Source organism: Scyliorhinus torazame, chromosome 2, assembly GCF_047496885.1.
Source record: "Scyliorhinus torazame isolate Kashiwa2021f chromosome 2, sScyTor2.1, whole genome shotgun sequence".
Lineage (NCBI taxonomy): Eukaryota > Metazoa > Chordata > Chondrichthyes > Carcharhiniformes > Scyliorhinidae > Scyliorhinus > Scyliorhinus torazame.
Window position 1 is genome coordinate 3,440,975 of NC_092708.1, and position 26,945 is coordinate 3,467,919.

Below are 26,945 nucleotides of genomic sequence, written 5' to 3' on the forward strand. Positions count from 1 at the left end.
CAAATTCCCTTAACTAGTTAATTAATTTACTTAATTAATTAGATTTTTTTTTGGGGGGGGGGGGGGGAAACTCAACCCCAAACACCAAACTCCAAAAAAAACAAACACAGCCTTCACTCCCCTCTTACCCTCACTCAGCCTTACCCGAACTCAGATACACTCTGTTTGCCTCCAGCACTCAGCCTGACCCAAACTCAGATACACTCTGTTTGCCTCCAGCACTCAGCCTTACCCAAACTCAGATACACTCTGTTTGCCTCCAGCACTCTGTTTCTAAAGGCACTTCAGCCACACCTTTTGTATCCTTCCTGATTTACAGTCAGCCAATAGGCCTGCTCCCGAAACTGATCTCCCGAAACTACCAGCTGACCTGCAAGGTAGGGAAGTGGTTAATCAGTACTTACCTCACCCACGCCGCAACCTTTTAAACTGAGGTCGCTGGCGGATGAGATCTGACCCAATTCCAGTCACAAAAGCGTCCCGCATAAGGAGGTCTGAGTGTTCCGTGGCCGTAACGGCCTGACAGTCACAGTCCCGGACTAGTGGGATTAGGGCCCGCCAGAAGTCTTCTATGGACTCACCAGGGAGTTGAGAGCGAGTGGCGCGTGCGTGCCTGGCGAAGAGCGTGTTCGTTTTCTGTGCGTAGTTGTCCTTGAGTCGAGTCCTGGCTTCAGCGTAGTTCGGAGCGTCCTGGATTAACGGAACGACTTTGGAGCTCAGTCTGGGATATAAAATCTGAATCTTCTGAGCCTCCGGAACAGGGGTCGGTGCCGCGTTGATATACGCTTCGAAGCAAGCCAGCCAGTGCTGGAAGTCCTTTCTAGCGTCGCTTGAGTGCGGATCCAGCTGCAGGCGATTCGGTTTGATACGGAGGTCCATCCTTAGAAACTGACAGCAATAAATTGAGGCACAATCAATTGGACAAAGACGATAGTTGAATCCAACTGAGGCTTTATTGCTTTCAGATGTGTGGCCTCCCACAGCAGCTGGCGAAATGGCTGCTAGTTGGAGGACACGCATATTTATACCCCGCCTCCTGGGCGGAGCCAGCAGGCAGGGACTACCGGCGAACCTGTAGTACAGGTCCTACCGTACATCACCTAATACAGGTGTACAGTGGTTTACCACACTCCTACTACGCCCAGTGGGTCCCCAACTATGTGGACAAAGCCCGCCCACTTATTCAAACCACCACATTTCCCCTGACAGCTGAGGCCCGCTCGGCCTTCAGCCGCATCAAGGCCGACATCACCAAGGCCGCAATGCACACGGTGGACGAGTCTGTCCCTTTCCAGGTAGCGAGCGATGCGTCAGACGTCGCACTGGCTGCCACACTCAACCAGGCGGGCAGGCCAGTAGCATTCTTCTCTAGAACCCTCCACGCTTCCGAAATCCGACACTCCTCGGTCGAGAAGGAAGCACAAGCCATAGTGGAAGCCGTGCGGCACTGGAGGCACTACCTCGCCGGTAGGAGGTTCACCCTCGTCACCGACCAGCGGTCGGTCACCTTCATGTTCGACAGAGCACAACGGGGCAAAATAAAAAATGACAAAATCCTGAGGTGGAGGCTCTCCACCTACAATTACGACATCAAGTATCGTCCTGGGAAGCTCAATGAGCCCCCAGGTGCCCTGTCCCGCGGCACATGCGCCAGCGCGCTAGATGACCGACTTTGGGCTATCCTCGATGACCTCTGTCACCTGGGGGGTCACCCGGCTTACCCACTTTATTAAGGCCCTCAACCTGCCCTTCTCCACCGAGGAGGTCAAGGCCATGACCAGGGACTGCCAGGTCTGCGTGGAGCGCAAACCGCACTTCTACCGGCCAGACAAGGCCCGCCTGGTAAAGGTCTCCCGGCCCTTTCAGCGCCTCAGTATTGACTTTAAATGGCCCCTCCCCTCCACCAACCGCAATGTATACTTTCTAACCGTCGTCAATGAGTACTCCCGCTTCCCCTTCACAGTCCCCGGCCCCGACATGACCTCGGCCACTGTGATAAAGGCACTGCACAGCATCTTCACCCTGTTCGGTTTCCCTGCCTACGTCCACAGCGACCGGGGTACATCGTTCATGAGCGATGAGCTACGTCAGTACCTGCTCAGTAAGGGCATCGCCTCGAGCGGGACTACGAGCTGTAACCCGCAGGGAAACGGGCAGGTGGAGAGGGAGAAGGCGACGGTATGGAAGTACGTCCTCCTTGCCCTCCGGTCTAGAAGTCTCCTGACCCCCCGCTGGCAGGAGGTCCTGCCCGACGCCCTCCACTACATTAGATCACTCCTCTGCACAGCCATGAACGAGACCCCACGACCGTTTGATTGTCTTCCCCTGGAAGTCTATCTCCGGGGTCTCGCTTCCACCTTGGCTGACAACTCCGGGACCTGACCCTCTCCGGAGGCACATGAGGAGCCATAAGACCGACCCCCTGGTCGAGAGGGTCCAGCTGCTGCATTCTAACCCCCAGTACGCCTACATCGCGCACCAGGACGGACGGAAAGTCACGGTCTCCCTACGAGACCTGGCGCCAGCTGGTTCCCCTGGCAACGCGCCCCCCTCCCCGCTGCCTACCGCACCCCCAGCGCCCCTGACGCCTCCCTGGGTCTCCTGTATTGCCCCGTGCCGGCACTGCCGCCATCCACCACCCCCCTGCCTACCCCCACACCCCAACCGTCCCCGGCACGCCGGACTGAGGCTCAAGCTCCAGACACAGCGCCCCTGGAGTCACCACCTGCAACAACCGTGCCCGCCGCACCGCCAGAGCTGAGGAGGTCGAAGATAATGATCCGGCCTCCAGGCAGACTGAATATGTAATGACCCCACATCGCCCCCGCTGGACTTGATTTTTTTAACAGGGGGTGAATGTGGTAAATGAATTCACCATAATGCATGAGCTGCCTGTCTAATGATGTGACCTATTGTGACCTATGACCTGGAAGTGGTGATACGAGCTACTTCCAGGTACTGTACTGGAACCCCGGTGGGCTCCGCCTCTGGCTCCACCCTCACCGGGGCCATATATAGACCGGCCTCCTGTGGGTGGCCGACGCTGGCAGGCCAGTTCATGGTTAATAAAGCCTAATGTTTGCTCGTTCTCGCGGTCTCACAGTGAATTGACGGTAAACACTCTCTCTGTGTCTCTCCGATTAATTTGGATGCTCTGTGTTCAGGGTTCCCCAGTTTGGATTCGAGTCAAAGACCAACTGCTCCCAGGCCGTTTGAGAGGTGCCTCCAACGGGATTTTCCAATTCACGTCTGAGTATGAAGAGGTGAGAATTCCGAATCAGTCTCCCTGTTACCCCCCAGTCTCCCCATTACCCCCCAGTCTCCCCATTACCCCCCCAGATTCCCCTGTTACCCCCCAGTCTCCCTGTTACCCCCCAGTCTCCCTGTTACCCCCCAGTCTCCCCATTACCCCCAGTCTCCCCATTACCCCCAGTCTCCCCATTACCCCCAGTCTCCCCATTACCCCCAGTCTCCCCATTACCCCCCAGTCTCCCCATTACCCCCAGTCTCCCCATTACCCCCAGTCTCCCCATTACCCCCAGTCTCCCCTGTTACCCCCCAGTCTCCCTGTTACCCCCCAGTCTCCCCATTACCCCCAGTCTCCCCATTACCCCCCAGTCTCCCCATTACCCCCCAGTCTCCCCATTACCCCCAGTCTCCCCATTACCCCCCAGTCTCCCCATTACCCCCAGTCTCCCCATTACCCCCAGTCTCCCCATTACCCCCAGTCTCCCTGTTACCCCCCAGTCTCCCCATTACCCCCAGTCTCCCTGTTACTCCCCCAGTTTCCCCATTACCCCCCAGTCTCCCCGTTACCCCCACCTTCCCCGTTACCCCCCAGACTCCCCTGTTACCCCCCAGTCTCCCTGTTACCCCCCAGTCTCCCTGTTACCCCCAGTCTCCCTGTCACCCCCCAGTCTCCCCGTTACCCCCCAGTCTCCCTGTTACCCCCAGTTTCCCCTGTTACACCCAGTCTCCCCTGTTACCCCCCAGTCTACCCTGTTACCCCCCAGTCTCCCTGTTACCCCCCAGTCTCCCTGTTACCCCCCAGTCTCCCCGTTACCCACCAGTCTCCCCTGTTACCCCCCAGTCTCCTTGTTACCCCCAGTCTCCCTGTTACCCCCCAGTCTCCTCGTTACCCCCCAGTCTCCCTGTTACACCCAGTCTCCTTGTTATCCCCCAGTCTCCCTGTTACCCCCAGTCTCCCCTGTTACCCCCCAGTCTACCCTGTTACCCCCCAGTATCCCTGTTACCCCCCAGTCTCCCTGTTACCCCCCAGTCTCCCCGTTACCCACCAGTCTCCCCTGTTACCCCCCAGTCTCCCCGTTACCCACCAGTCTCCCCTGTTACCCCCCCAGTCTCCCTGTTACCCCCAGTCTCCTTGTTATCCCCCAGTCTCCCTGTTACCCCCAGTCTCCCCTGTTACCCCCCAGTCTACCCTGTTACCCCCCAGTATCCCTGTTACCCCCCAGTCTCCCTGTTACCCCCCAGTCTCCCCGTTACCCACCAGTCTCCCCTGTTACCCCCCAGTCTCCCCGTTACCCACCAGTCTCCCCTGTTACCCCCCCAGTCTCCCTGTTACCCCCAGTCTCCCTGTTACCCCCAGTCTCCTTGTTATCCCCCAGTCTCCCTGTTACCCCTGTATGATTTACAATGTTCAGGGTCCGGCCCCGGGGGTCATGAACGCTCCGCTCCGGCCCCGTGGGGGTGACCGATCTGCCCCCGGGGGGTGATCGCTCCGCTCCGGCCCAGAGGGGGGGTGACCGCTCCTCTCCGGCCCCGGGTGGTTGACCGCTCCGGCCCGGGGAGGATGACCGCTCCGGCCCCGGGGGGATGACCGCTCCGGCCCCGGGGGGGATGACCGCTCCGGCCCGGGGAGGATGACCGCTCCGGCCCCGGGGGGGATGACCGCTCCGGCCCCGGGGGGGATGACCGCTCCGGCCCGGGGAGGATGACCGCTCCGGCCCCGGGGGGGATGACTGCTCCGGCCCGGGGAGGATGACCGCTCCGGCCCCGGGGGGGATGACCGCTCCGGCCCCGGGGGGGATGACCGCTCCGGCCCCGGGGGAGGGTGACCACTCTGGCCCCGGGAGAGGGTGACCGCTCCGGCCCGGGGGGGTGACCACTCCGGGGTAGGTGATCGCTACGCTCCGGCCCCGGGAGGGGGTGACCGCTCCGGCCCCAGGGAGGATGACCGCTCCGGCCACGGGGGGGGGGGGGGTGACCACTCCGGGGTAGGTGATCGCTACGCTCCGGCCCCGGGGGGGGTGACCGCTCCGGCTCCGGGGGGGGTGACCGCTCCGCTCTGGCCCTGGGGGGGCTGACCGATCTGGCCCCAGGAGGGGGTGACCGCTCCGGCCCCAGGGGGGTGACCGCTCCGGCTCCGGGGGGGGGGGGTGACCGCTCCGCTCTGGCCCCGGGGGGGGGTGACCGCTCTGCTCCGGCCCCGGGGGGGTGACCGCTCCGCTCCGGCCCTGGGGGGGGGGTGACCGCTCCGCTCCGGCCCCGGGGGTGACCACTCTGGCCCCGGGAGAGGGTGACCGCTCCGGCCCGGGGGGGGTGACCACTCTGGCCCCGGGGGAGGGTGACCGCTCCGGCCCCGGGGGGTGACCACTCCGGCCCCGGGGGAGGGTGACCGCTCCGGCCCGGGGGGGTGACCGTTCCGGCCCCGGGGGGTGACAACTCCGGCTCTGGTAGGGTGAGTTTGACCGCTCCGGCCCCGGGTGGGGTGACCGCTCCGGCGCTGGAGGGGTTGACCGCTCCGCTCCGGCCCCGGGGGGGGGTTGACTGCCCTGCTCCAGCCCCGGGGGGGTGACCGCTCCACTCCGGGCCCGGGGGGGGGTGACCGCTCCGCTCCGGCCCCGGGGGGGGGGTGACCGCTCCGCTCCGGCCCTGGGGGGGGGGTGACCGCTCCGCTCCGGCCCTGGGGGGGGTGACCGCTCCGCTCCGGCCCCGGGGGGGTGACCGCTCCACTCCGGCCCTGGGGGGGGGGTGACCGCTCCGCTCCGGCCCCGGGGGGGGGGGGTGACCGCTCCGCTCCGGCCCTGGGGGGTGGGGTGACCGCTCCGCTCCGGCCCCGGGGGTTTAGATGCTCCACCATTGGCTCAGCGCCCGGCCCACAATGGGCATCGCGGCCAGAAAGCCGCGGCCACCGTCTCGATCCTCACTGACCCTCACAGACCCTCACCGACCCTCACCGACCCTCACTGACCCTCACCGACCCTCACTGACCCTCACCGACCCTCACTGACCCTCACCGACCCTCACCGACCCTCACAGATTGTCAGCTGATTGGGGGTGATTAACGTTTGTCTTATTGAGCCTGATTATTGCCACATTCGGGGCAGTAATGTGTTAATATTGTCCTTTCTCACCCTCTCTGTCCATCTCTCTCTCTGTCTCTCTGACCCTCTCTTCTCTCCATCTGTCTCTCTTTCTCTCTCTCTCTCTCAGCCTCTCTCTCTCTCTCCCTCTATCGCTCTGCTCCTCTCTCTCCCTGTCTGTGCATCTGTCTCTATCTGTCTCTCTGCCTCATCCTCTCTCTTTCTCTCCATCTCTCTCTCCATCTGACTCTCTCTCTCTCCGTCTCTCTCTCTCTATCTCTATCTCTCTGCTACTCTCTCTGTCTGTACATCTGTCTCTCTGCCTCGCCCTCGCTCTTTCTCTCCATCTCTCTGTCCACCTGGCTCTACCTCTCTCTTTTTCTCCACCTGTTTCTCTCTCTCTCTCTCTCTTTCTCTCCATCTCTCTATCTGTATCTCCCTGTGTCTCTCTTTCTTTCCATTCTCCATTTCTCTCTCTCTGTCCATCTCCCTCTCACTCTCTTCTCTTTTCTCTCTAGGTGCTATCCTTTGAGGAGGCTGCTCTCTCCAGGGAGACTGTTCATCCAATGCACCAAAGCAGCATTGACGGGGTGGATGATATGTCCAATCTGGCGGATCTACATGAAGCTGCAATTCTCTACAATCTCTTCCTGCGATACAGACAGGATAAGATCTACGTACGCCATTCTTCTCCTCCCCCACCCAATTCCCCTTATCCTGCTGAGGGGCTGTGTTTGGAAGGAGAGACGTCCTGACCAACCCCTTGTCATCAGTCACCCAGAGCTGTCCCTCCACAATACCGAGAGGCCATTCACCCCATCAGCACAGCTCCATCGAGACCCGGGGGGGGTGGGGGGGGGGGGGGGGGGGGGGGGGGGTTTACAGACCACACCAGGTGTACTTCCAGGAATAAAAACAGAAAATGTTTGATAAACTCTGGTGGCATCTGGGGGGGAGAGAGACAGAAATGTTTCAGATCTAAATGATATTTGCAGGTGTAGTACGTAAAATCGGACAGGGAGCTCGTCCACGACTTTTTAACGCAATAGTGAGGAAGGACATTAGCCTGGACGATGTGGAATCTGTCTGGGTGAAGCTGAGGAACACCAAAGGGCAAAGAATGTCAGTGGGAGTTGTGTACTGACCACCAAACAGTAACTGTGAGGTTGGGTCTGGCATCAAACAGGAAATTAGAGATGTGTGCAGTAAGGATACAGCAGTTATTATAGTGACTTCAATCTGCATATTGATTGGTAAATCAAACTGGTAGCAATGCGATTGGAGGAGGATTTCCTGGAATGTATACGGGATGGTTTTCTCAATCAATATGTCGATGAACCAATTGGAGAGCAGGCCACCCTCGACTGGGTATTGTGCAATGAGAGAGGGTTAATTAGCAATGTTGTGGTGCGAGATCCTTTAGGGAAGAGTGACCATAATATGCAGCACGGTAGCACAGTGATTAGCATTGTTGCTTCACAGCAACAGGGTCCCAGGTTCGATTCCCGGCTTGGGTCGCTGTCTGTGTGGAGTCTGCACGTTCTCCCCGTGTCTGCGTGGGTTTCCTCCGGGTGCTCCGGTTTCCTCCCACAAGTCCAGAAAGACGCGCTGTTAGGTGGATTGGACATTCTGAATTCTCCCTCAGTGTACCCGAACAGGCGCCGGAATGTGGCGACTAGGGGATTTTCACAGTAACTTCATTGCAGTGTTAATCATAGAATCATAGAATCATAGAAGTTTACAGCATGGAAACAGGCCCTTCGGCCCAACCAGTCCATGCCGCCCAGTTTTTAACCATTAAGCTAGTCCCAGTTGCCCGCACTTGGCCCATAACCCTCTATACCCATCTTACCCATGTAACTATCTAAATGCTTTTTAAAAGACACAATTGTACCCGCCTCTACTACTACCTCTGGCAGCCCATTCCAGACACTCACTACCCTCTGAGTGAAGAAATTGCCCCTCTGGGCCCTTCTGAATCTCTCCCCTCTCACCTTAAACCTATGCCCTCTAGTTTTAGACTCCCCTACCTTTGGGAAAAGATGTTGACTATCTACCTTATCTATGCCCCTCATTATTTTATAGACCTCTATAAGATCACCCCTAAGCCTCCTACCCTCCAGGGAAAAAAGTCCCAGTCTATCCAGCCTCTCCTTATAACTCAAACCATCAAGTCCCGGTAACATCCTAGTAAATCTTTTCTGCACTCTTTCTAGTTTAATAATATCCTTTCTATAATAGGGTGACCAGAACTGCACACAGTATTCCAAGTGTGGCCGTACCAATGTCTTGTACAACTTCAACAAGACGTCCCAACTCCTGTATTCAATGTTCTGACCAATGAAACCAAGCATGCCGAATGCCTTCTTCACCACCCTGTCCACCTGCGACTCCACCTTCAAGGAGCTTTGAACCTGTACTCCTAGATCTCTTTGTTCTATAACTCTCCCCAACGCCATACCATTAACTGAGTAGGTCCTGGCCTGATTCGATCTGCCAAAATGCATCACCTCACATTTATGTAAACCTACTTGTGACAATGAAGATTATATAATTATATAATTCTGAATTCTTCCTTGATACAGAGAGTTACACAGTTACGTCTGAGACTATGGCCCTGAATTTAAAGAAAGCTAACTTTGATGGTATGAGACGAGCATTGTCTAGGATAAGCTGGCAAAGGATAGTTAAGGAGTTGACGGTGGATAGGCACTGGCAAATATTTAAAGAACTCTTGGATGAACTTCAACAATTGTACCTCCCCGACTGGCGCAAAATAATGAAATGAAAAAAATGAAATGAAAATCGCTTATTGTCACAAGTAGGCTTCAAATGAAGTTACTGTGAAAAGCCCCTAGTCGCCGCATTCCGGCGCCTGTTCGGGGAGGCCGGTACGGGAGTAAGATGGGGAAGGCGGCTCAACCATGGCTCCCCGAACAGGCGGCGGAATGTGGCGACGAGGGGCTTTTCACAGTAACTTCATTTGAAGCCGACTTGTGACAATAAGCGATTTTCATTTTTCATTTTCAACTGAGCATTTGGAAAGTGGGGACAGGATTGGTCCCAGTCAGCATGGATTCACTGCAGGGAAATCATGTTTAACAAATCTTCTGGAATTCTTTGAGGATGTGACCAGCAGAGTGGACAAGGGTGAACCAGTGGATGTTGTGTGTCTGGACATACAAAAGACTTTTGACAAGGTCGCACACAAGAGATTAGTGAGCAAAATTAAAGCTCATGATATTGGGGGTAACGTATCGACGTGGACAGAGAACTGGGTGGCAGACAGGAAGCAGAGAGTGGGAATAAACGGGTCCTTTTCAGAGAGGCAGGCAGTGACCAGTGGGGTACCGCAGGGTTCAGTGCTGGGACCCCAGCTCTTCACAATATACATTAATAATTTGGACGAGGGAATCGCAATATCTCCAAATTTGCAGACGACACTAAGCTGGGTGGCAGTGTGCGCTGTGAGGAGGATGCAGAGAGGCTGCAGGGTGACTTGGACAGGCTGGCTGAGTGGGCAAACACTTGGCAAATGCAATATAATGTGGGTCAATGTGACGTTAGCCACTTTGGTGGCAAAACGGGCTGTTTAGCACAGGGCTAAATCTCTGGCTTTGAAAGCAGACCAAGGCAGGCCAGCAGCACGGTTCAATTCCCGTACCAGCCTCCCCGAACAGGCGCTGGAATGTGGCGACTAGGGGCTTTTCACAGTAACTTCAATTGAAGCCTACTTGTGACAATAAGCGATTTTCATTTCATTTTCATTTTCATTTCATTTCAAAACAGGAAGGCAGATTATCTGAATGGTGACGGTTTAGGAAAAGGGGCAGTGTAACGAGACCTGGGTGTGATGGTGGGACAGTCGCTGAAGGTTGGCGTGCGGGTACAGCAGGCAGTGAGGAAAGCTAATGGCACGCTGGCCTTCACAGCGAGAGGATCGGAGTATCGGAGTAGGGATGTGTTGCTGCAGTGATACAGGGCCTTGGTGAGGCCACACCTTGAGTATTGTGTGCACGTTTGGTCTCCTAGATTGAGGAAGGACATTCTTGCTGTTGAGGGTGTCCAGCGAAGGTTCACCAGACTGATTCCCGGGATGGCAGGACTGACAGACGGGGAAAGACTGGATGGACTGGGCTTGTACTCACTGGAGTTTAGAAGAATGAGAGGGGATCTCATCGGAAGAGTCCGTCCACCCTCAGGTTTTGGGGATGGGCGAAGACTCTGGATCTTTTCATGGCCCATTGACTCCCCACGTTCCAAGTTACTGTTCTGATGAGGGGTTTCTGTCCCCGCCCCCCCCCTCGCCCCCCCCCCCCTCCTGTGGGGTCAGCCTTACTTAGCTCGTCGAGGTTCCCCTGCACACTGGGGTTTCACATTGTCCATCCAAGATGGCCGCTGTCATCTTCCTCTCTCTAGTCATCTCCACATGTGACCTATTGTAACCAGCACTCTCCCCTCCCCTCCCTCCCTCTTCCTATCCGACAACGCCCCCCAGAGCCCTTCTACCCATGTAATCCCTCCTTCCCTTTCTCCCCTTGCCTGCCCCTCCTGACTTGCACTCCCGGTTCCCTTGCCTGTTGCCCCTTTTACCCCCCTCCCTCCCAGGAGGTGCCCCATGGCCCCTCCCTATCCTCCGTTCACCAGTTTGTTCACTGGTCTAGCAGCTCCCTCCTCCCCAGAACCGGATTTCCATTTGAACCTCCCTGTCTAATTCTCCCCTCCCCCTCCTCCACGACCCTCAGTTACCCCTTCCCCTGGATAAAGTCTGCGTTTGTTTAGTTGTCTCTCATTATTGTTTCCTGAGCTCATTCTTCCCAATAAATTCATTAGCCTCCTCCGGGGAGTCAATGTAATATCCGCTGCCCCGGAATGTGAGCCGTAGTCTGGCGGATACAGCATTCCAAACCGTTCTTTGCTCCATTAAATCCTGCCCCGGAGCTTGACCAGGTCCTCTCTTGGTACACGGTGTACACGCATCTTGGTAGACGGAATAGTGTGTCCTTCCCACTGGCCTGACTGTGGGTGTGATCTACTGGCCAAGGTCAGGGCCCAAGGAGGCCAGGCGCATGATAAGACAGTGGGGGCGGGGGGGGGGGGGGTGGGGGGGGGGGAGCATTGAAGGGTGGGGCAGTGCAGGGCAGGTAAGTAGGGGCCTCTGGGGGTTGGGGGGGGGGGGTGACGGGAGGGTGTCTGGAAGGGTAGGGCCTGTAAGTGGATGGGGGGGTGGCCTGAAGAGTGGGGACCCCAAGGTTAGCAGGATGTCCTAACTTGGGGTGTGTCCTGGGGGGGGTGACATTGTCCATGGGTGGGGTTAGTGGGGTCTCAGAAACTCACTTAGTGATTGGGGAACCCTTACAAATTGGCCGCCCAATTTCTTGAATTTGGGCCAAATCTGTGAGAAACTCCCCTGGGCCCAGAAAAGAGCCGAGCCCTCCAGCTGATCATGCCAACCAAAACGCCCATCGGAGCTGATCCCATTTGGGATGAAGATGGGGAGGCATTGGAAAATGAATAGGAATCTCGGGAGGACCGTCATTTTTACCGATTGAACTCTGCCCGCCAGAGACAACAGGAGCGCATCCCATCTCCGGAAATCCTCCTCATCTGATTCACCAACCGGCCAAGTTCAGTTTATGTAGCTGGTCCCAATCCCTCGCCACTTGGATACCCAGGTACCTGAAACTGTCCCCTACCACTCTGAACGGCAGTTCCCCAGTCACCTGTCCTGACCCCTCGCTTATACCCCGAAACCCGGCCGAATTCCCTAAAGCCAGCGGCTCTATCGCCAGGGCAAACAGCAGTGGGGAGAGGAGACATCCCTGTCTCGTCCCTCGGTGCAGTCTGAAATAGTCCGAAATCGTCCTGTTTGTCCGTACACTTGCCTAACCCGTCAACAAAGCCCCTTCTCCCTCAGTAATCCCACTCGACCCGGTCAGAGGCTTTTTCCTCGTCCATCGCGACCACCACCTCAACTTCCCTACCCTCCGGGGGCATCATGATCCCATTTAGCAGCCTTCTTACATAGACCACCAGCTGCTTACCCTTAACGAACCCAGTCTGAGCCTCCACTATAACGTCCGGTACACAGTCCTCAATCCTGGAGAACAAAATTTTGGCCAGAAGTTTAGGCATCTACGTTCAGGAAGGAAATCGGCCTATAAGACCCACACAGCTCGGGTCCTTGTCCCTTTTCAGAATGAGTGAGATCATGGCCTGTGACATCGTCTGGGGCAGAGCCACTCTTTCCTTGGCCTCGTTAAAGACCTTCACCACCGGCCCCAATATTCCAGAAAACATTTTATTGAACTCTGCTGGGTACTCATCGGTCCCGGGGCCTTGCCCGACTGTATGGCTTCAGACCCTCCACTATCTCCTCCAGCCCGAATGGGGCCCCCAGCCCTTCCACCAGCTCCCCATCCACCTTCGGGAAAGTCAGCCCGTCCAAAAAGTGCCTCATCCCCAGGGGGTTCCGACCTGTACAACCCGTTGTAAAAATCCTGAAAGGCCTTGCTCACCCTCGCCGAGACCCCAACTAAGTTCCCATCCCCATCAATAACTTTCCCTATAGCTCTAGCTGCCTCCCTCTTTCTGAGCTGCTGTGCAAGCATCCTGCTGGCCTTCCTCCCTGTGCTCGTAAATCGCCCCCTTCACCTTTCTGAGATGTCCACTGCCCTCCCTGTGGTTAACAAACCAATTCCGCCTGTAGCCTCCGGCGTTCCCTTAAAAACCCTGCCTCTGGAGCCCCCGCATACCTCCTATCAACTCGTACAACCTCTTTTACCAGTCGGTCCGTCTCTGCCCTATCCGTCCTGTCCCTGTGAGCCCGGATCGAGATCAGCTCTCCTCTCACCACTGCCTTCAGCGCTTCCCAGACCACCGCTGCTGAGACCTCCCCCGTATCGTTTACCTGCGGGTAGTTCAGCATGCACTTCCTCAGCCTCTCGCACACTGCTTTGTCCGCCAATAGCCCTACATCCAACCTCCATTGCGGGCGCTGCTTGCTATCCATACTAACCTGCAGGCCCACCCAGTGCGGAGCATGGTCCGAGATCGTAATCGCCGAGTACCCCGTGTCCACCACCCACACCAATAGGGCCCGACCTACGACAAAGAAATCTATCCGGGAGTACACCTTGTGTACGTGGGAGTAAAAAGAAAATTCCTTGGCCCAGGGCTGCCTAAATCTCCATGGATCCCCCCCCCCCCCCCCCCCCTCCTCGTGCGTAACCCCAAGTCGCGCCGGATACAGCAGACCGAACTTCACCTGCCCTGTTCCTCGCCACCTCCACGCTCAGGTCCTGGTACACCCGCAGGATGCTGTTATCCCACTTACAGCTCCGCGTGCGCTTGGCCCAGCATCAGCTCCCTCCGGGAGCCCGACAATTCTTAAATTCTGTCCGTGGGACCGGTTCTCAAAGTCCTCCACCTTCTCCGGAGCCTTTTCTGCTGATCCCGAAGCATCCCCACCTCCAGCCCCACCGCTGTTTGATGCTCCTCTTGTTCCAGCAGCGCCTTCTCCACCTTCTGAATCGCCCGGTCCTGGGCGTCCAGTCTGCTCTCTAGCCAATCAATTGATTCTTTAATCGGGTCCAAACATTCCCGCTTCTGTCTGGCGAAGCCATTCTGAATGGTCTGCATCACCGGGTCCGGTGTCGCTGCGCTGCCCCCCCCAGGGGTCCGGTCCTCGGCCATACCGTCTCCCGTTGTCGCTGCCCCCCCCCCCCCCCCCCCAGGGGTCCGGCCCTCGGCCATACCGTCTCCCGTTGGTCGCTGCGCTGCCCCCCCCCCCAGGGGTCCGGCCCTCGGCCATACCGTCTCCCGTTGGTCGCTGCGCTGCCCCCCCCCCAGGGGTCCGGCCCTCGGCCATACCGTCTCCCGTTGGTCGCTGCGCTGCCCCCCCCCCCCCCCAGGGATCCGGTCCTCGGCCATACCGTCTCCCGTTGGTCGCTGCGCTGCCCCCCCCCCCAGGGGTCCGGTCCTCGGCCATACCGTCTCCCGTTGTCGCTGCGCTGCCCCCCCCCCAGGGGTCCGGCCCTCGGCCATACCGTCTCCGTTGCAGCTTCAACACAGCTTGTGACTGACTTCTTGTTTCTGCCCTTTCGTTGTCTTCTTGCCCTTTTGTCCAGACGCCGATGCGTGGAAACGGTGCCCAATTCCTCAGCCTTCGAATTTGCTGTTTAAAACTGGAAAAAGTCCGCGGGAAAGGTCCAAAAGTCCGACCGGATCGCGAGCCACCAAATGTGCGACTTACTCCTCCATAGCCGCCACCAGAAGTGTCCAAATATCTTTTAAATGTTGTCAGTGTCCCAGCCTCAACCACTTCCTCCGGCAGCTCATTCCACACACGTCCCACCCTCTGTGTAAAAACGTTGCTCCTCAGGTTCCCATTCATTCTTTCCCCTCTTAACTTAAACCTGTGCCCTTTGGTTCTCGATTCCCCAACCCTGGGAAAAAGACTGAGCGCATCCACCCTATCCGTGCCTCGCATGATCTTATCCACCTCTATAAGATCACCCCTCAGTCTCCTACCCTCCAAAGAAAAAAGTCCCAGCCTGTCCAATCTCTCCCTGTAACTCAGTCCCTTTCCCGGCAACATCCTTGTAAATCTCTTCTGCACTCGCTCCAGTTTAATAATCTTTCCTACAGCAAGGCGACCAAAAGTGACCACAATACTCCCGGTGCAGCCCCACCAACGTCCTGTACAACTGCAGCTTAACCTCCCAACTTCTAAACTCAATGCCCTGTCTGATGAAGGCCAGCAGGCCAAAAGCCTTCTTCACTGCCCCATCTACCTGTGCCTCCACCTTTAGAGAACCGTGCACCTGAACTCCAAGGCCCCTCTGTTCCACGATGCTCCCGATGGTCCGACCATTCACCGTGAAAGTCCTACCTTGATTTATCTTACCTGTATTGAACTCCATTTGCCATTTCCCGGCCCACTACCCCGCTGATCAAGATCCTGCTGCAACTTTTGATCTTCTTCCTCACTGTCCACCTGTTTTAGTGACATCTGCAAACTTACTGATCATGCCTTGTACATTCTCATCCAAATTGTTTATATAGATAACAGACAGCAATGGGCCCAGCACTGACCCCTGAGGCACGCCACGAATCACAGGCCTCCAGTCCGACAAGCATCCTTCCAGCATTCCCCTCTGCTTCCTGCCATCAAACCAATTGTATATTCAATTTGCCAGTTGTTCCTGGATTCCATCTGATCTAACCTTCCAGAGCAGCCTACCATGTGGAACTTTATCAAAGGCCTTTACCAAAGTCCATATAGACAACGTCTACCACCCTGCCCTCATCAACTCATCAAAGAGCTCTAACAGATTTGTACGGCATGATCTCCCGAGCACAAAGCCGTGCTGACTACTCCTAATCGAACCCTGTCTTTCCAAATGCCTGTACATCCCTCAGAATCCTCTCCAGTAACTTACCCACCACTTACCGGTCTGCAATTCCCAGGTTTTTCTTTGCAGCCCTTCTTAAATAAAGGCCCAACATTTGCTACCATCCAGTCTTCTGGTACATCACATATTGTGGGGCAGCACAGTAGCACAGTGGTTAGCACAGTTGCTTCACAGCTCCAGGGTCCCAGGTACGATTCCTCGCTGGGTCACTGTCTGTGGGGAGTCTGCACGTCCTCCCCGTGTGTGCGTGGGTTTCCTCCGGGTGCTCCGGTTTCCTCCCACAGTCCAAAGATGTGCAGGTTAGGTGGATTGGCCGTGATAAATTGCCCTTAGTGTTGGGTGGGGTAACTGGGTTGCGGGGATAGGGTGGAGGTGTGGGCTTAAGTGGGGTGCTCTTTCCAAGAGCCGGTGCAGACTCGATGGGCCGAATGGCCTCCTTCTGCACTGTAAATTCTATGATTCACCCTTGGCTAACGATGATGCAAATATCTCAGCCAGGGCTCCTGCAATTTCATCTCTCGCCTCACGCAGTGTTCTTGGATGTACCTGGTCAGAGCCAGGAGATTTATCCAGCTTCATACATTTTAATACGTTCATCACCTTCTCTACTGCAATGCGAACTGTCCCCAATATATCGGCACCGACCTTCCCAGCTTCCCAAGTCTTCCTGTCTTTCTCCACAATAAACATGAGGAGAAGTATTCATCGAGAACTTCGCCCATCTCCTGTGGTTCCACACATACGTGTCCACTTTGATCCTTGAGGATTCCTATTCTCTCACTAATTATTCTTTTTCCTTTAATATACTTAAAGAATCCCTTTGGATTCACCTTATTCCTCTTGGCCAAAACTACCTCATGCCCCCTTTTTGCCCTCCTAATTTCCTTCTTTATCCCCTGTACACCCCCAGGGGATCCCTCTCTGTGAGTGGGTCGGTGTCAGTCTCTCTCGCTCTCTCTGAGAGGGGGAAAGTTTAAGGGAGATGTGCAGGGTTGGTATTTCACACAGAGAGTGGTGGGTGCCTGGAACGCGCTGCCAGAGGAGGTGGTGGAAGCAGCACATTAGCAACATTTACGAGGCATCTGGATGGGGAGATGCACATGGGGAAATAGAGGGATACGGACCGAGTAAGGGCAGAAGGTGTTTTTTTAGTTCGGGCATCATGATGGGTACAGGTTTGGGGGCCGAAGGGCCTGTTCCTGTGCTGTACTTTCCTTTGTTCTTTGTAAAACTGCACACAATAATCCAGATTTCTAGATACTAAAGGCGTCAATGAGTATGGGGAGAGCGGGAGTGCGGAGTTGGATAGAGGATTGGACATGATCAGATTGAATGTTGCAGCACGCTGGATGGGCTGAATGGCCGCTTGCACCAATTTTCTTTGTGCCTGTTTTTGCAGACTAACATTGGCTCCATTCTGACTGCTGTGAATCCCTACAAGTGCATCGAGAGTCTGTACAGTTCCCACACGGTGGAGTTATACAGCAGACACCAGCTCGGAGAGCTCCCACCGCACATCTTTGCAATTGCCAATGAGTGTTACTGCTGCTTGTGGAAGAGGCAGGACAGTCAGTGTATTCTGATCAGGTACGTGAGTTCCACTGTCTCCCAGTCCCAAAAGCAACGCCCCCCCCCGCCCAACCCCCAACCCTACTCCACTCTCTGTGCCGACCTCAACAGTGTCTCAATCAACCAGAGTTAGCAACAGGGGAAATAATTAGAACAAAAATACCCAGATCTCAAAATCCCACCGACCCACCTTCTCTCCATATCCCTCAATCCCAGTTAAGAATCGTCTGTATCAATGTGTGGCTGGACTCACAGATTAGTCTGGACGGGGGAGGGAATGCCGGAAGTATTCCCATGGACCAGTTGGGATTTAACTACAATTAGCCAGATTCCTGTCCACTTTCAATGAAAGTTGTGAATTAATAAATAATAATAATAATCACATATTGTCCCAAGTCGGATTCAATGAAGTTACTGTGAAAAGCCCCTAGTCGCCACATTCCGGCGCCTGTTCGGGGAGGCTGGAACGGGAATTGAACCGACGCTGCTGGCCTTGTTCTGCTTTACAAGCCAGGTGTTTAGCCCACTGTGCTAAGCCAATTGTCAGTTTGACTTTCAATCTTCAAAAGGTGTTTTTCAAGCTATCTGGATATTTATCTAACAAGAGAATTGCTGCCAATTACTCTGATGTGGAAAGTAGTTCAATAAAGTGCAGCAAGAGATGGTCTAACTTGTGGATGTTTAACTCCCTGGCCTGTGACCGGTGACCTGCGACCTGCACAGTGGCGAGAGTGGAGCTGGTAAGACCGAGAGCACGAAGTTACTGCTCCAATTCCTGTCCGTAATGAGCCAGAGATCATCGGGAGCCGCATCCCAGGAGAGGAGCAACCATGTGGAACAAGCCATTCTCGGCAGCAGGTATGGACAAGCGACCCTCGCCCCCGACAACACAGTTCCTGCAGCCCCCCCCCCAAAACAGGACCCTCGCCCCCGACAACACAGTTCCTGCACCCCCCCCCCAAAACAGGACCCTCGCCCCCGACAACACAGTTCCTGCACCCCCCCCCCCCCAAAACAGGACCCTCGCCCCCGACAACACAGTTTCTGCACACCCTCGACCCCAAAACAGGACCCTCGCCCCCGACAACACAGTTCCTGCACCCCCCCCCCCAAAACAGGACCCTCGCCCCCGACAACACAGTTCCTGCACACCCTCGACCCCAAAACAGGACCCTCGCCCCCGACAACACAGTTCCTGCACACCCTCGACCCCAAAACAGGACCCTCGCCCCCGACAACACAGTTCCTGCACCCCCCCCCCAAAACAGGACCCTCGCCCCCGACAACACAGTTCCTGCACACCCTCGACCCCAAAACAGGACCCTCGCCCCCGACAACACAGTTCCTGCACACCCTCGACCCCAAAACAGGACCCTCGCCCCCGACAACACAGTTCCTGCACCCCCCCCCCCAAAACAGGACCCTCGCCCCCGACAACACAGTTCCTGCACACCCTCGACCCCAAACCAGGACCCTCGCCCCCGACAACACAGTTCCTGCACACCCTCGACCCCAAAACAGGACCCTCGCCCCCGACAACACAGTTCCTGCACACCCTCGACCCCAAAACAGGACCCTCGCCCCCGACAACACAGCTCCTGCACATCCCCCACCCCAAAACAGGACCCTCGGCCCCGACAACACAGTTCCTGCACACCCTCGACCCCAAAACAGGACCCTCGGCCCCGACAACACAGTTCCTGCACTCCCTCGACCCCAAAACAGGACACTCGCCCCCGACAACACAGTTCCTGCACATCCCCCACCCCAAAACAGGACCCTCGGCCCCGACAACACAGTTCCTGCACATCCCCCCCCCCAAAACAGGACACTCGCCCCCGACAACACAGTTCCTGCACATCCCCCACCCCAAAACAGGACCCTCGGCCCCGACAACACAGTTCCTGAACATCCCCCCCCCCGAAAACAGGACACTCGCCCCCGACAACACAGTTCCTGCACATCCCCCACCCCAAAACAGGACCCTCGCCCCCGACAACACAGTTCCTGCACATCCTCCTCCCCAAAACAGCACCGTCGCCCCCGACAACACAGTTCCTGCTCACCCTCCCCCCAAAACAGGACCCTCGCCCCCGACAACACAGTTCCTGCACCTTTTCCCCCCCTAAACAGGACCGTCGCCCCCGACAACACAGTTCCTGCACATCCCCCCCCAAAACAGACCCCTCGCCCCCGACAACACAGTTCCTGCTCATCCTCCCCCCCAAAACAGGAACCTCGCCCCCTACAACACAGTTCCTGCACCTCCACCACCCCAAAACAGACCCCTCGTCCCCGACAACACAGTTCCTGCTCATCCTCCCCCCCAAAACAGGACCGTCACCCCCGGCAACACAGTTCCTTCTCATCCTCCCCCACAAAACAGACCCCTCGCCCCCGACAACACAGTTCCTGCACAGATAGAGTTTTTCGAGGAGGTCACAAAGATGATTGATGCAGGTAGGGCAGTGGATGTTGTCTATATGGACTTCAGTAAGGCCTTTGACAAGGTCCCTCGTGGTAGACTAGTACAAAAGGTGAAGTCACACGGGATCAGGGGTGAGCTGGCAAGGTGGATACAGAACTGGCTAGGTCATAGAAGGCAGAGAGTAGCAATGGAAGTATGCTTTTCTAATTGGAGGGCTGTGACCAGTGGTGTTCCACAGGGATCAGTGCTGGGACCTTTGTAGTATATATAAATGATTTGGAGGAAAATGTAACTGGTCTGATTAGTAAGTTTGCAGACGACACAAAGGTTGGTGGAATTGCGGATAGCGATGAGGACTGTCAGAGGATACAGCAGGATTTAGATTGTTTGGAGACTTGGGCGGAGAGATGGCAGATGGAGTTTAATCCGGACAAATGTGAGGTAATGCATTTTGGAAGGTCGAATGCAGGTAGGGAATATACAGTGAATGGTAGAACCCTCAAGAGTATTGAAAGTCAAAGAGATCTAGGAGTACAGGTCCACAGATCACTGAAAGGGGCTACACAGGTGGAGAAGGTAGTCAAGAAGGCATACGGCATGCTTGCCTTCATTGGCCGGGGCATTGAATATAAGAATTTGGCAAGTCATGTTGCAGCTGTATAGAACCTTAGTTAGGTCACACTTGGAGTATAGTGTTCAATTCTGGTCGCCACACTACCAGAAGGGTGTGGAGGCTTTAGAGAGGGTGCAGAAGAGATTTACCAGAATGTTGCCTGGTATGGAGGGCATTAGCTATGATGAGGGGTTGAATAAACTCGGTTTGTTCTCACTGGAACGACGGAGGTTGAGGGGCGACCTGATAGAGGTCTACAAAATTATGAGGGGCATAGACAGAGTGGATAGTCAGAGGCTTTTCCCCAGGGTAGAGGGGTCAATTACTAGGGGGCATAGGTTTAAGGTGAGAGGGGCAAGGTTTAGAGTAGATGTACGAGGCAAGTTTTTTACGCAGAGGGTAGTGGGTGCCTGGAACTCGCTACCGGAGGAGGTGGTGGAAGCAGGGACGATAGTGACATTTAAGGGGCATCTTGACAAATACATGAATAGGATGGGAATAGAGGGATACGGACCCAGGAAGTGTAGAAGATTGTAGTTTAGTCGGGTAGCATGGTCGGCACTGGCTTGGAGGGCCGAAGGGCCTGTTCCTGTGCTGTACATTTCTTTGTTCTTTGTTTGTTCTTTGTACCATGAGGGACCCTGTCAAAGGCCTTACTGAAGTCCATATAGATAACATCCATTGCCCTACCTGCATCAATCATCTTTGTGACCTCCTCGAAAAACTCTATCAAGTTAGTGAGACACGACCTCCCCTTCACAAAACCGTGCTGCCTCTCACTAATACGTCCATTTGCTTCCAAATGGGAGTAGATCCTGTCTCGAAGAATTCTCTCCAGTAATTTCCCTACCACTGACGTAAGGCTCACCGGCCTGTAGTTCCCTGGATTATCTTGCTACCCTTCTACAGTTCCACACACACTGACATTCACAGGATACAGTTCCACACACACTGACTCTCACTGGGGGACAGTTCCACACACACTGACTCTCACTGGGATACAGTTCCACACACACTGACTCTCACTGGGATACAGTTCCACACACACAGACTCTCACTGGGATACAGTACCACACACACTGACTCTCACTGGGATACAGTTCCACACACACAGACTCTCACTGGGATACAGTTCCACACACACTGACTCTCACTGGGATACAGTTCCACACACACTGACTCTCACTGGGATACAGTTCCACACACACTGACTCTCAGTGGGATACAGTTCCACACACACAAACTCTCACTGGGGTACAGTTCCACACACACTGACTCTCAGTGGGATACAGTTCCACACACACTGACTCTCACTGGGATACAGTTCCACACACACTGACTCTCACTGGGATACAGTTCCACACACACTGACTCTCAGTGGGATACAGTTCCACACACACAAACTCTCACTGGGGTACAGTTCCACACACACTGACTCTCACTGGGATACAGTTCCACACACACTGACTCTCACTGGGATACAGTTCCACACACACTGACTCTCACTGGGATACAGTTCCACACACACTGACTCTCACTGGGATACAGTTCCACACACACTGACTCTCACTGGGATACAGTTCCACACACACTGACTCTCACTGGGATACAGTTCCACACACACTGACTCTCAGTGGGATACAGTTCCACACACACAAACTCTCACTGGGGTACAGTTCCACACACACTGACTCTCAGTGGGATACAGTTCCACACACACTGACTCTCACTGGGATACTGTTCCACACACACTGACTCTGACTGGGATACAGTTCCACCCACACTGACCCTCACTGGGATACAGTTCCACACACACTGACTCTCACTGGGGTACAGTTCCACACACACTGACTCTCACTGGGATACAGTTCCACACACACTGACTCTCACTGGGGGACAGTTCCACACACACTGACTCTCACTGGGATACAGTTCCACACACACTGGGTTTTGGGGGGATGGGTGTGGAGTGAGTGATTTGGGGTGAGGGGTGAAAGTGTTGGGGCGAGGGGGTTGGGGGCAAGGGGTCGGGCTAAGGGGTTGGGAGCGAGGGATGAGGGTGTTGGAGGTGAGGGGTTGGGGGTGAGGGAAAGGGGGTTGGGGGTGAGAGGTAGGGGGTGAGGGGGTTGGAGTTGAGGGGGTTGGAGGTGAGGGGGTTGGGGGTGAGGGGGTTGGGGGTCAGGGGGTTAGGGGTGAGAGGGTTGGGGGTGAGAGGGTTGGGGGTGAGGGGATTGGGGATGAGGGGGTTGGGGGTGAGGGGATTGGGGATGAGGAGGTTGGGGGTGAGGAGGTTGGGGGTGAGGGGAATGGAGGTGAGGTGGTTGGGGGTGAGGGGGTTGGGGGTGAGGGGGTTGGGGATGAAGGGGTTGGGGATGAGGGGGTGGGGGTTGGGGATGAGGGGGTGGGGGTTGGGGTTGAGGCATTTGTGGGTGAGGGTGTTTGGGGGTGAGGAGGTTGGGAGTTGGGGGTGAGTGGTTTGGGGGTGAGTGGTTTGGGGGTGAGGGGGTTGGGGGTGAAAGGGTTGGGGCTGAGGGGGTTGGAGGTGAGGGTGGCGGGGGTGAGTGGGTTAGGGGTGAGGGTGAGGGGGTGGGGGTGAGGAGGTTGGGTGTGAGGGGTTTGGGGGTGTGGGGGTTGGGGGTGGGGGGAGGGGGTGGGGTTGGGGGTGCGGGGTTGGGGCGAGGGTGGTTGGGGGTGAGGGGTTTGAGGTTGGGGGCTGAGGGGATTGGTGGAATGATGGATATTGGAGATGTGCAAGAGTTGAATTTCGAGGCGTGGAGATATTTGTGAGGCGTGAGGGACTCGAGGGGATTCCAGAGATAGGGAGGGCGTGAGACCTTGGACAGTTTTAAAATCGAGGTGTTGTCAGACAAATATAATTCAGCAAATACCGAGATTTCCGGGAATGGGGGTGGGAGTGGGTTAGGACGTGGGGAGTGGGTTCGGATGTGGGGGTGGGGGTTGGGGGTGAGGGGGTTGGGGGTGAGGGGTTTGGGGGTGAGGGGTTTGGGGGTGAGAAGGTTGGGGGTGAGGGTGTTGGGGGTGAGGGTGTTGGGGGTTGGGAGTGAGGGGGTTGGAGGTGAGGGGGTTGGGGGTGTGGGGGTGAGAGGGTTGGGGGTGTGGGGGTTGGGGGTGAGGGGGTTGGGGATGAGGGGGTTGGAGGTGAGGGGGTTGGAGGTGAGGGGGTTGGGGGTGAGGCGGTTGGGGGTGAGGAGGTTGTGGGTTGGGGGTGAGGGGGTTTGGGGGTGAGGAGGTTGTGGGTTGGGGGTGAGGGGTTTGGGGGTGAGTGGGTTTGGGGGTGGGGGGGTGGGGGATGAGGGTGTGGGGGTGGGGGACGAGGGGAGTGGGTTCGGTCGTGGGGAGTGGGTTCGGTCGTGGGGAGTGGGTTCGGTCGTGGGGAGCGGGTTCGGTCGTGGGGAGTGGGTTCGGACAAGGGGAGTGGGTTCGGTCGTGGGGAGTGGGTTCGGTCGTGGGGAGTGGGTTCGGTCGTGGGGAGTGGGTTCGGATGTGGGGAGTGGGTTCGGACGAGGGGAGTGGGTTCGGTCGTGGGGAGTGGGTTCGGACGAGGGGAGTGGGTTCGGTCGTGGGGAGTGGGTTCGGACGTGGGGAGTGGGTTCGGACGAGGGGAGTGGGTTCGGTCGTGGGGAGTGGGTTCGGACGAGGGGAGTGGGTTCGGTCGTGGGGAGTGGGTTCGGTCGTGGGGAGTGGGTTCGGTCGTGGGGAGTGGGTTCGGTCGTGGGGAGTGGGTTCGGACGAGGGGAGTGGGTTCGGTCGTGGGGAGTGGGTTCGGTCGTGGGGAGTGGGTTCGGTCGTGGGGAGTGGGTTCGGTCGTGGGGAGTGGGTTCAGTCGTGGGGAGTGGGTTCGGTCGTGGGGAGCGGGTTCGGTCGTGGGGAGCGGGTTCGGTCGTGGGGAGTGGGTTCGGACGAGGGGAGTGGGTTCGGTCGTGGGGAGTGGGTTCGGTCGTGGGGAGTGGGTTCGGTCGTGGGGAGTGGGTTCGGTCGTGGGGAGCGGGTTCGGTCGTGGGGAGTGGGTTCGGACGAGGGGAGTGGGTTCGGTCGTGGGGAGTGGGTTCGGTCGTGGGGAGTGGGTTCGGACGAGGGGAGTGGGTTCGGTCGTGGGGAGTGGGTTCGGTCGTGGGGAGTGGGTTCGGTCGTGGGGAGCGGGTTCGGTCGTGGGGAGTGGGTTCGGACGAGGGGAGTGGGTTCGGATGTGGGGAGTGGGTTCGGACGAGGGGAGTGGGTTCGGTCGTGGGGAGTGGGTTCGGTCGTGGGGAGTGGGTTCGGTCGTGGGGAGTGGGTTCGGACGAGGGGAGTGGGTTCGGTCGTGGGGAGTGGGTTCGGTCGTGGGGAGTGGGTTCGGTCGTGGGGAGTGGGTTCGGTCGTGGGGAGTGGGTTCTGTCGTGGGGAGTGGGTTCGGTCGTGGGGAGCGGGTTCGGTCGTGGGGAGCGGGTTCGGTCGTGGGGAGTGGGTTCGGACGAGGGGAGTGGGTTCGGTCGTGGGGAGTGGGTTCGGTCGTGGGGAGTGGGTTCGGTCGTGGGGAGCGGGTTCGGTCGTGGGGAGTGGGTTCGGACGAGGGGAGTGGGTTCGGTCGTGGGGAGTGGGTTCGGTCGTGGGGAGTGGGTTCGGTCGTGGGGAGTGGGTTCGGACGAGGGGAGTGGGTTCGGTCGTGGGGAGCGGGTTCGGTCGTGGGGAGCGGGTTCGGTCGTGGGGAGCGGGTTCGGTCGTGGGGAGCGGGTTCGGTCGTGGGGAGTGGGTTCGGACGAGGGGAGTGGGTTCGGATGTGGGGAGTGGGTTCGGTCGTGGGGAGTGGGTTCGGATGTGGGGAGTGGGTTCGGTCGTGGGGAGTGGGTTCGGACGTGGGGAGTGGGTTCGGATGTGGGGAGTGGGTTCGGTCGTGGGGAGTGGGTTCGGACGTGTGGAGTGGGTTCGGACGTGGGGAGTGGGTTCGGATGTGGGGAGTGGGTTTGGTCGTGGGGAGTGGGTTCGGACGAGGGGAGTGGGTTCGGACGTGGGGAGTGGGTTCGGACGTGGGGAGTGGGTTCGGACGTGGGGAGTGGGTTCGGACGTGGGGAGTGGGTTCGGTCGTGGGGAGTGGGTTCGGACGAGGGGAGTGGGTTCGGACGTGGGGAGTGGGTTTGGACGTGGGGAGTGGGTTCGGACGTGGGGAGTGGGTTCGGACGTGGGGAGTGGGTTCGGTCGTGGGGAGTGGGTTCGGACGTGGGGAGTGGGTTCGGTCGTGGGGAGTGGGTTCGGACGTGGGGAGTAGGTTCGGACGTGGGGAGTGGGTTCGGACGTGGGGAGTGGGTTCGGACGTGGGGAGTGGGTTCGGACGTGGGGAGTGGGTTCGGACGTGGGGAGTGGGTTCGGACGTGGGGAGTGGGTTCGGACGTGGGGAGTGGGTTCGGACGTGGGGAGTGGGTTCGGACGTGGGGAGTGGGTTCGGACGTGGGGAGTGGATTCGGACGTGGGGAGTGGGTTCGGACGTGGGGAGTGGGTTCGGACGTGGGGAGTGGGTTCGGACGTGGGGAGTGGGTTCGGACGTGGGGAGTGGGTTCGGTCGTGGGGAGTGGGTTCGGACGTGGGGAGTGGGTTCGGACGTGGGGAGTGGGTTCGGTCGTGGGGAGTGGGTTCGGACGTGGGGAGTGGGTTCGGATGTGGGGAGTGGGTTCGGACGAGGGGAGTGGGTTCGGACGTGGGGAGTGGGTTCGGACGTGGACAGCAGGGTTTTGCACAGTCACTGTATTAATCGTCAGAATCTTTACCTGCAGCCCCGTTATGGAAGCCTTCGGGAATGCCAAAACTGTTTACAACAACAACTCCAGCCGGTTTGGAAAATTCATCCAGCTTCACTTCTCCCAGAGTGGGAACATTCAAGGTGGTGCCATTGTTGACTGTATCCTTCTGGCCCTGAGCGCACCTCAGTGGAGGGCGACAATCACCATGTCGACCCTCCTATTCTGCTCTCTGACAATCAGCCATTGGTCACTGCCGCGGCGCGCGGTTAGGCCGCTCGATCATGCCCTCAGAGTGGCAACCACGTAATGACTTACTGGAAGAATAGAGGTACCTTGGGTATGGAGTGAGGGGTTTGGGAGTGAGGGGTTTAGGGATTGAGGGGTTTGGGAGTGAGGGGTTTGGGAGTGAGGGGTTTAGGGATTGAGGGGTTTGGGAGTGAGGGGTTTGGGAGTGAGGGGTTTGGGATGGGAGTGTTGGGGTGAGGGATTTGAGGTCTGGGTTTGGGTGAAGGGGTTTGGGCCGAGGTTTTTTTGGGGATGAGGGAGTTTTGGAATGTCGGGTTTTGGGGTGAGGGGTTTCAGGATGAGGGGGTGAGGGAGTTTTGGGGCAAGAGGTTTTTGGGGTGAGGGGTTTTGGGGATCGGGGTTGGGGTGAGGGGGTTTCGGGTGAAAGGTTTTGGGCCGAGGATTTTGGGGTGATGGGGTTTTGGGGCAAGGGGTTTGGGGCAAGGTGGTTGGGGTGAGGTTTTGGGGTGAGGGGTTTTGGGGTGAGTGGTTTTGGGGGTGAGTGGTTTTGGGGGTGAGGGGTTTTGGGGTGAGGGGGTTTGGGGTGAGGGGTTTTTGAAGTGATGCATTATGGGTGAG

The 26,945-nt window shown here is 57.1% G+C and overlaps 1 protein-coding gene across 1 annotated transcript in view; it reads left to right on the top strand.

The window, feature by feature from the left end:
* The window catches only part of LOC140385688 (unconventional myosin-X-like), a 706,039-nt gene that overhangs the window by 216,481 nt on the left and 462,613 nt on the right, over positions 1 to 26,945 (top strand). The window contains exons 2-6 of the mRNA XM_072468099.1: positions 3,165 to 3,263; positions 6,842 to 7,000; positions 17,139 to 17,326; positions 18,032 to 18,166; positions 26,115 to 26,239. Coding sequence (XP_072324200.1) covers positions 3,165 to 3,263; positions 6,842 to 7,000; positions 17,139 to 17,326; positions 18,032 to 18,166; positions 26,115 to 26,239 — 706 coding nt within the window. The remainder of the gene's footprint in view (positions 1 to 3,164; positions 3,264 to 6,841; positions 7,001 to 17,138; positions 17,327 to 18,031; positions 18,167 to 26,114; positions 26,240 to 26,945) is intronic.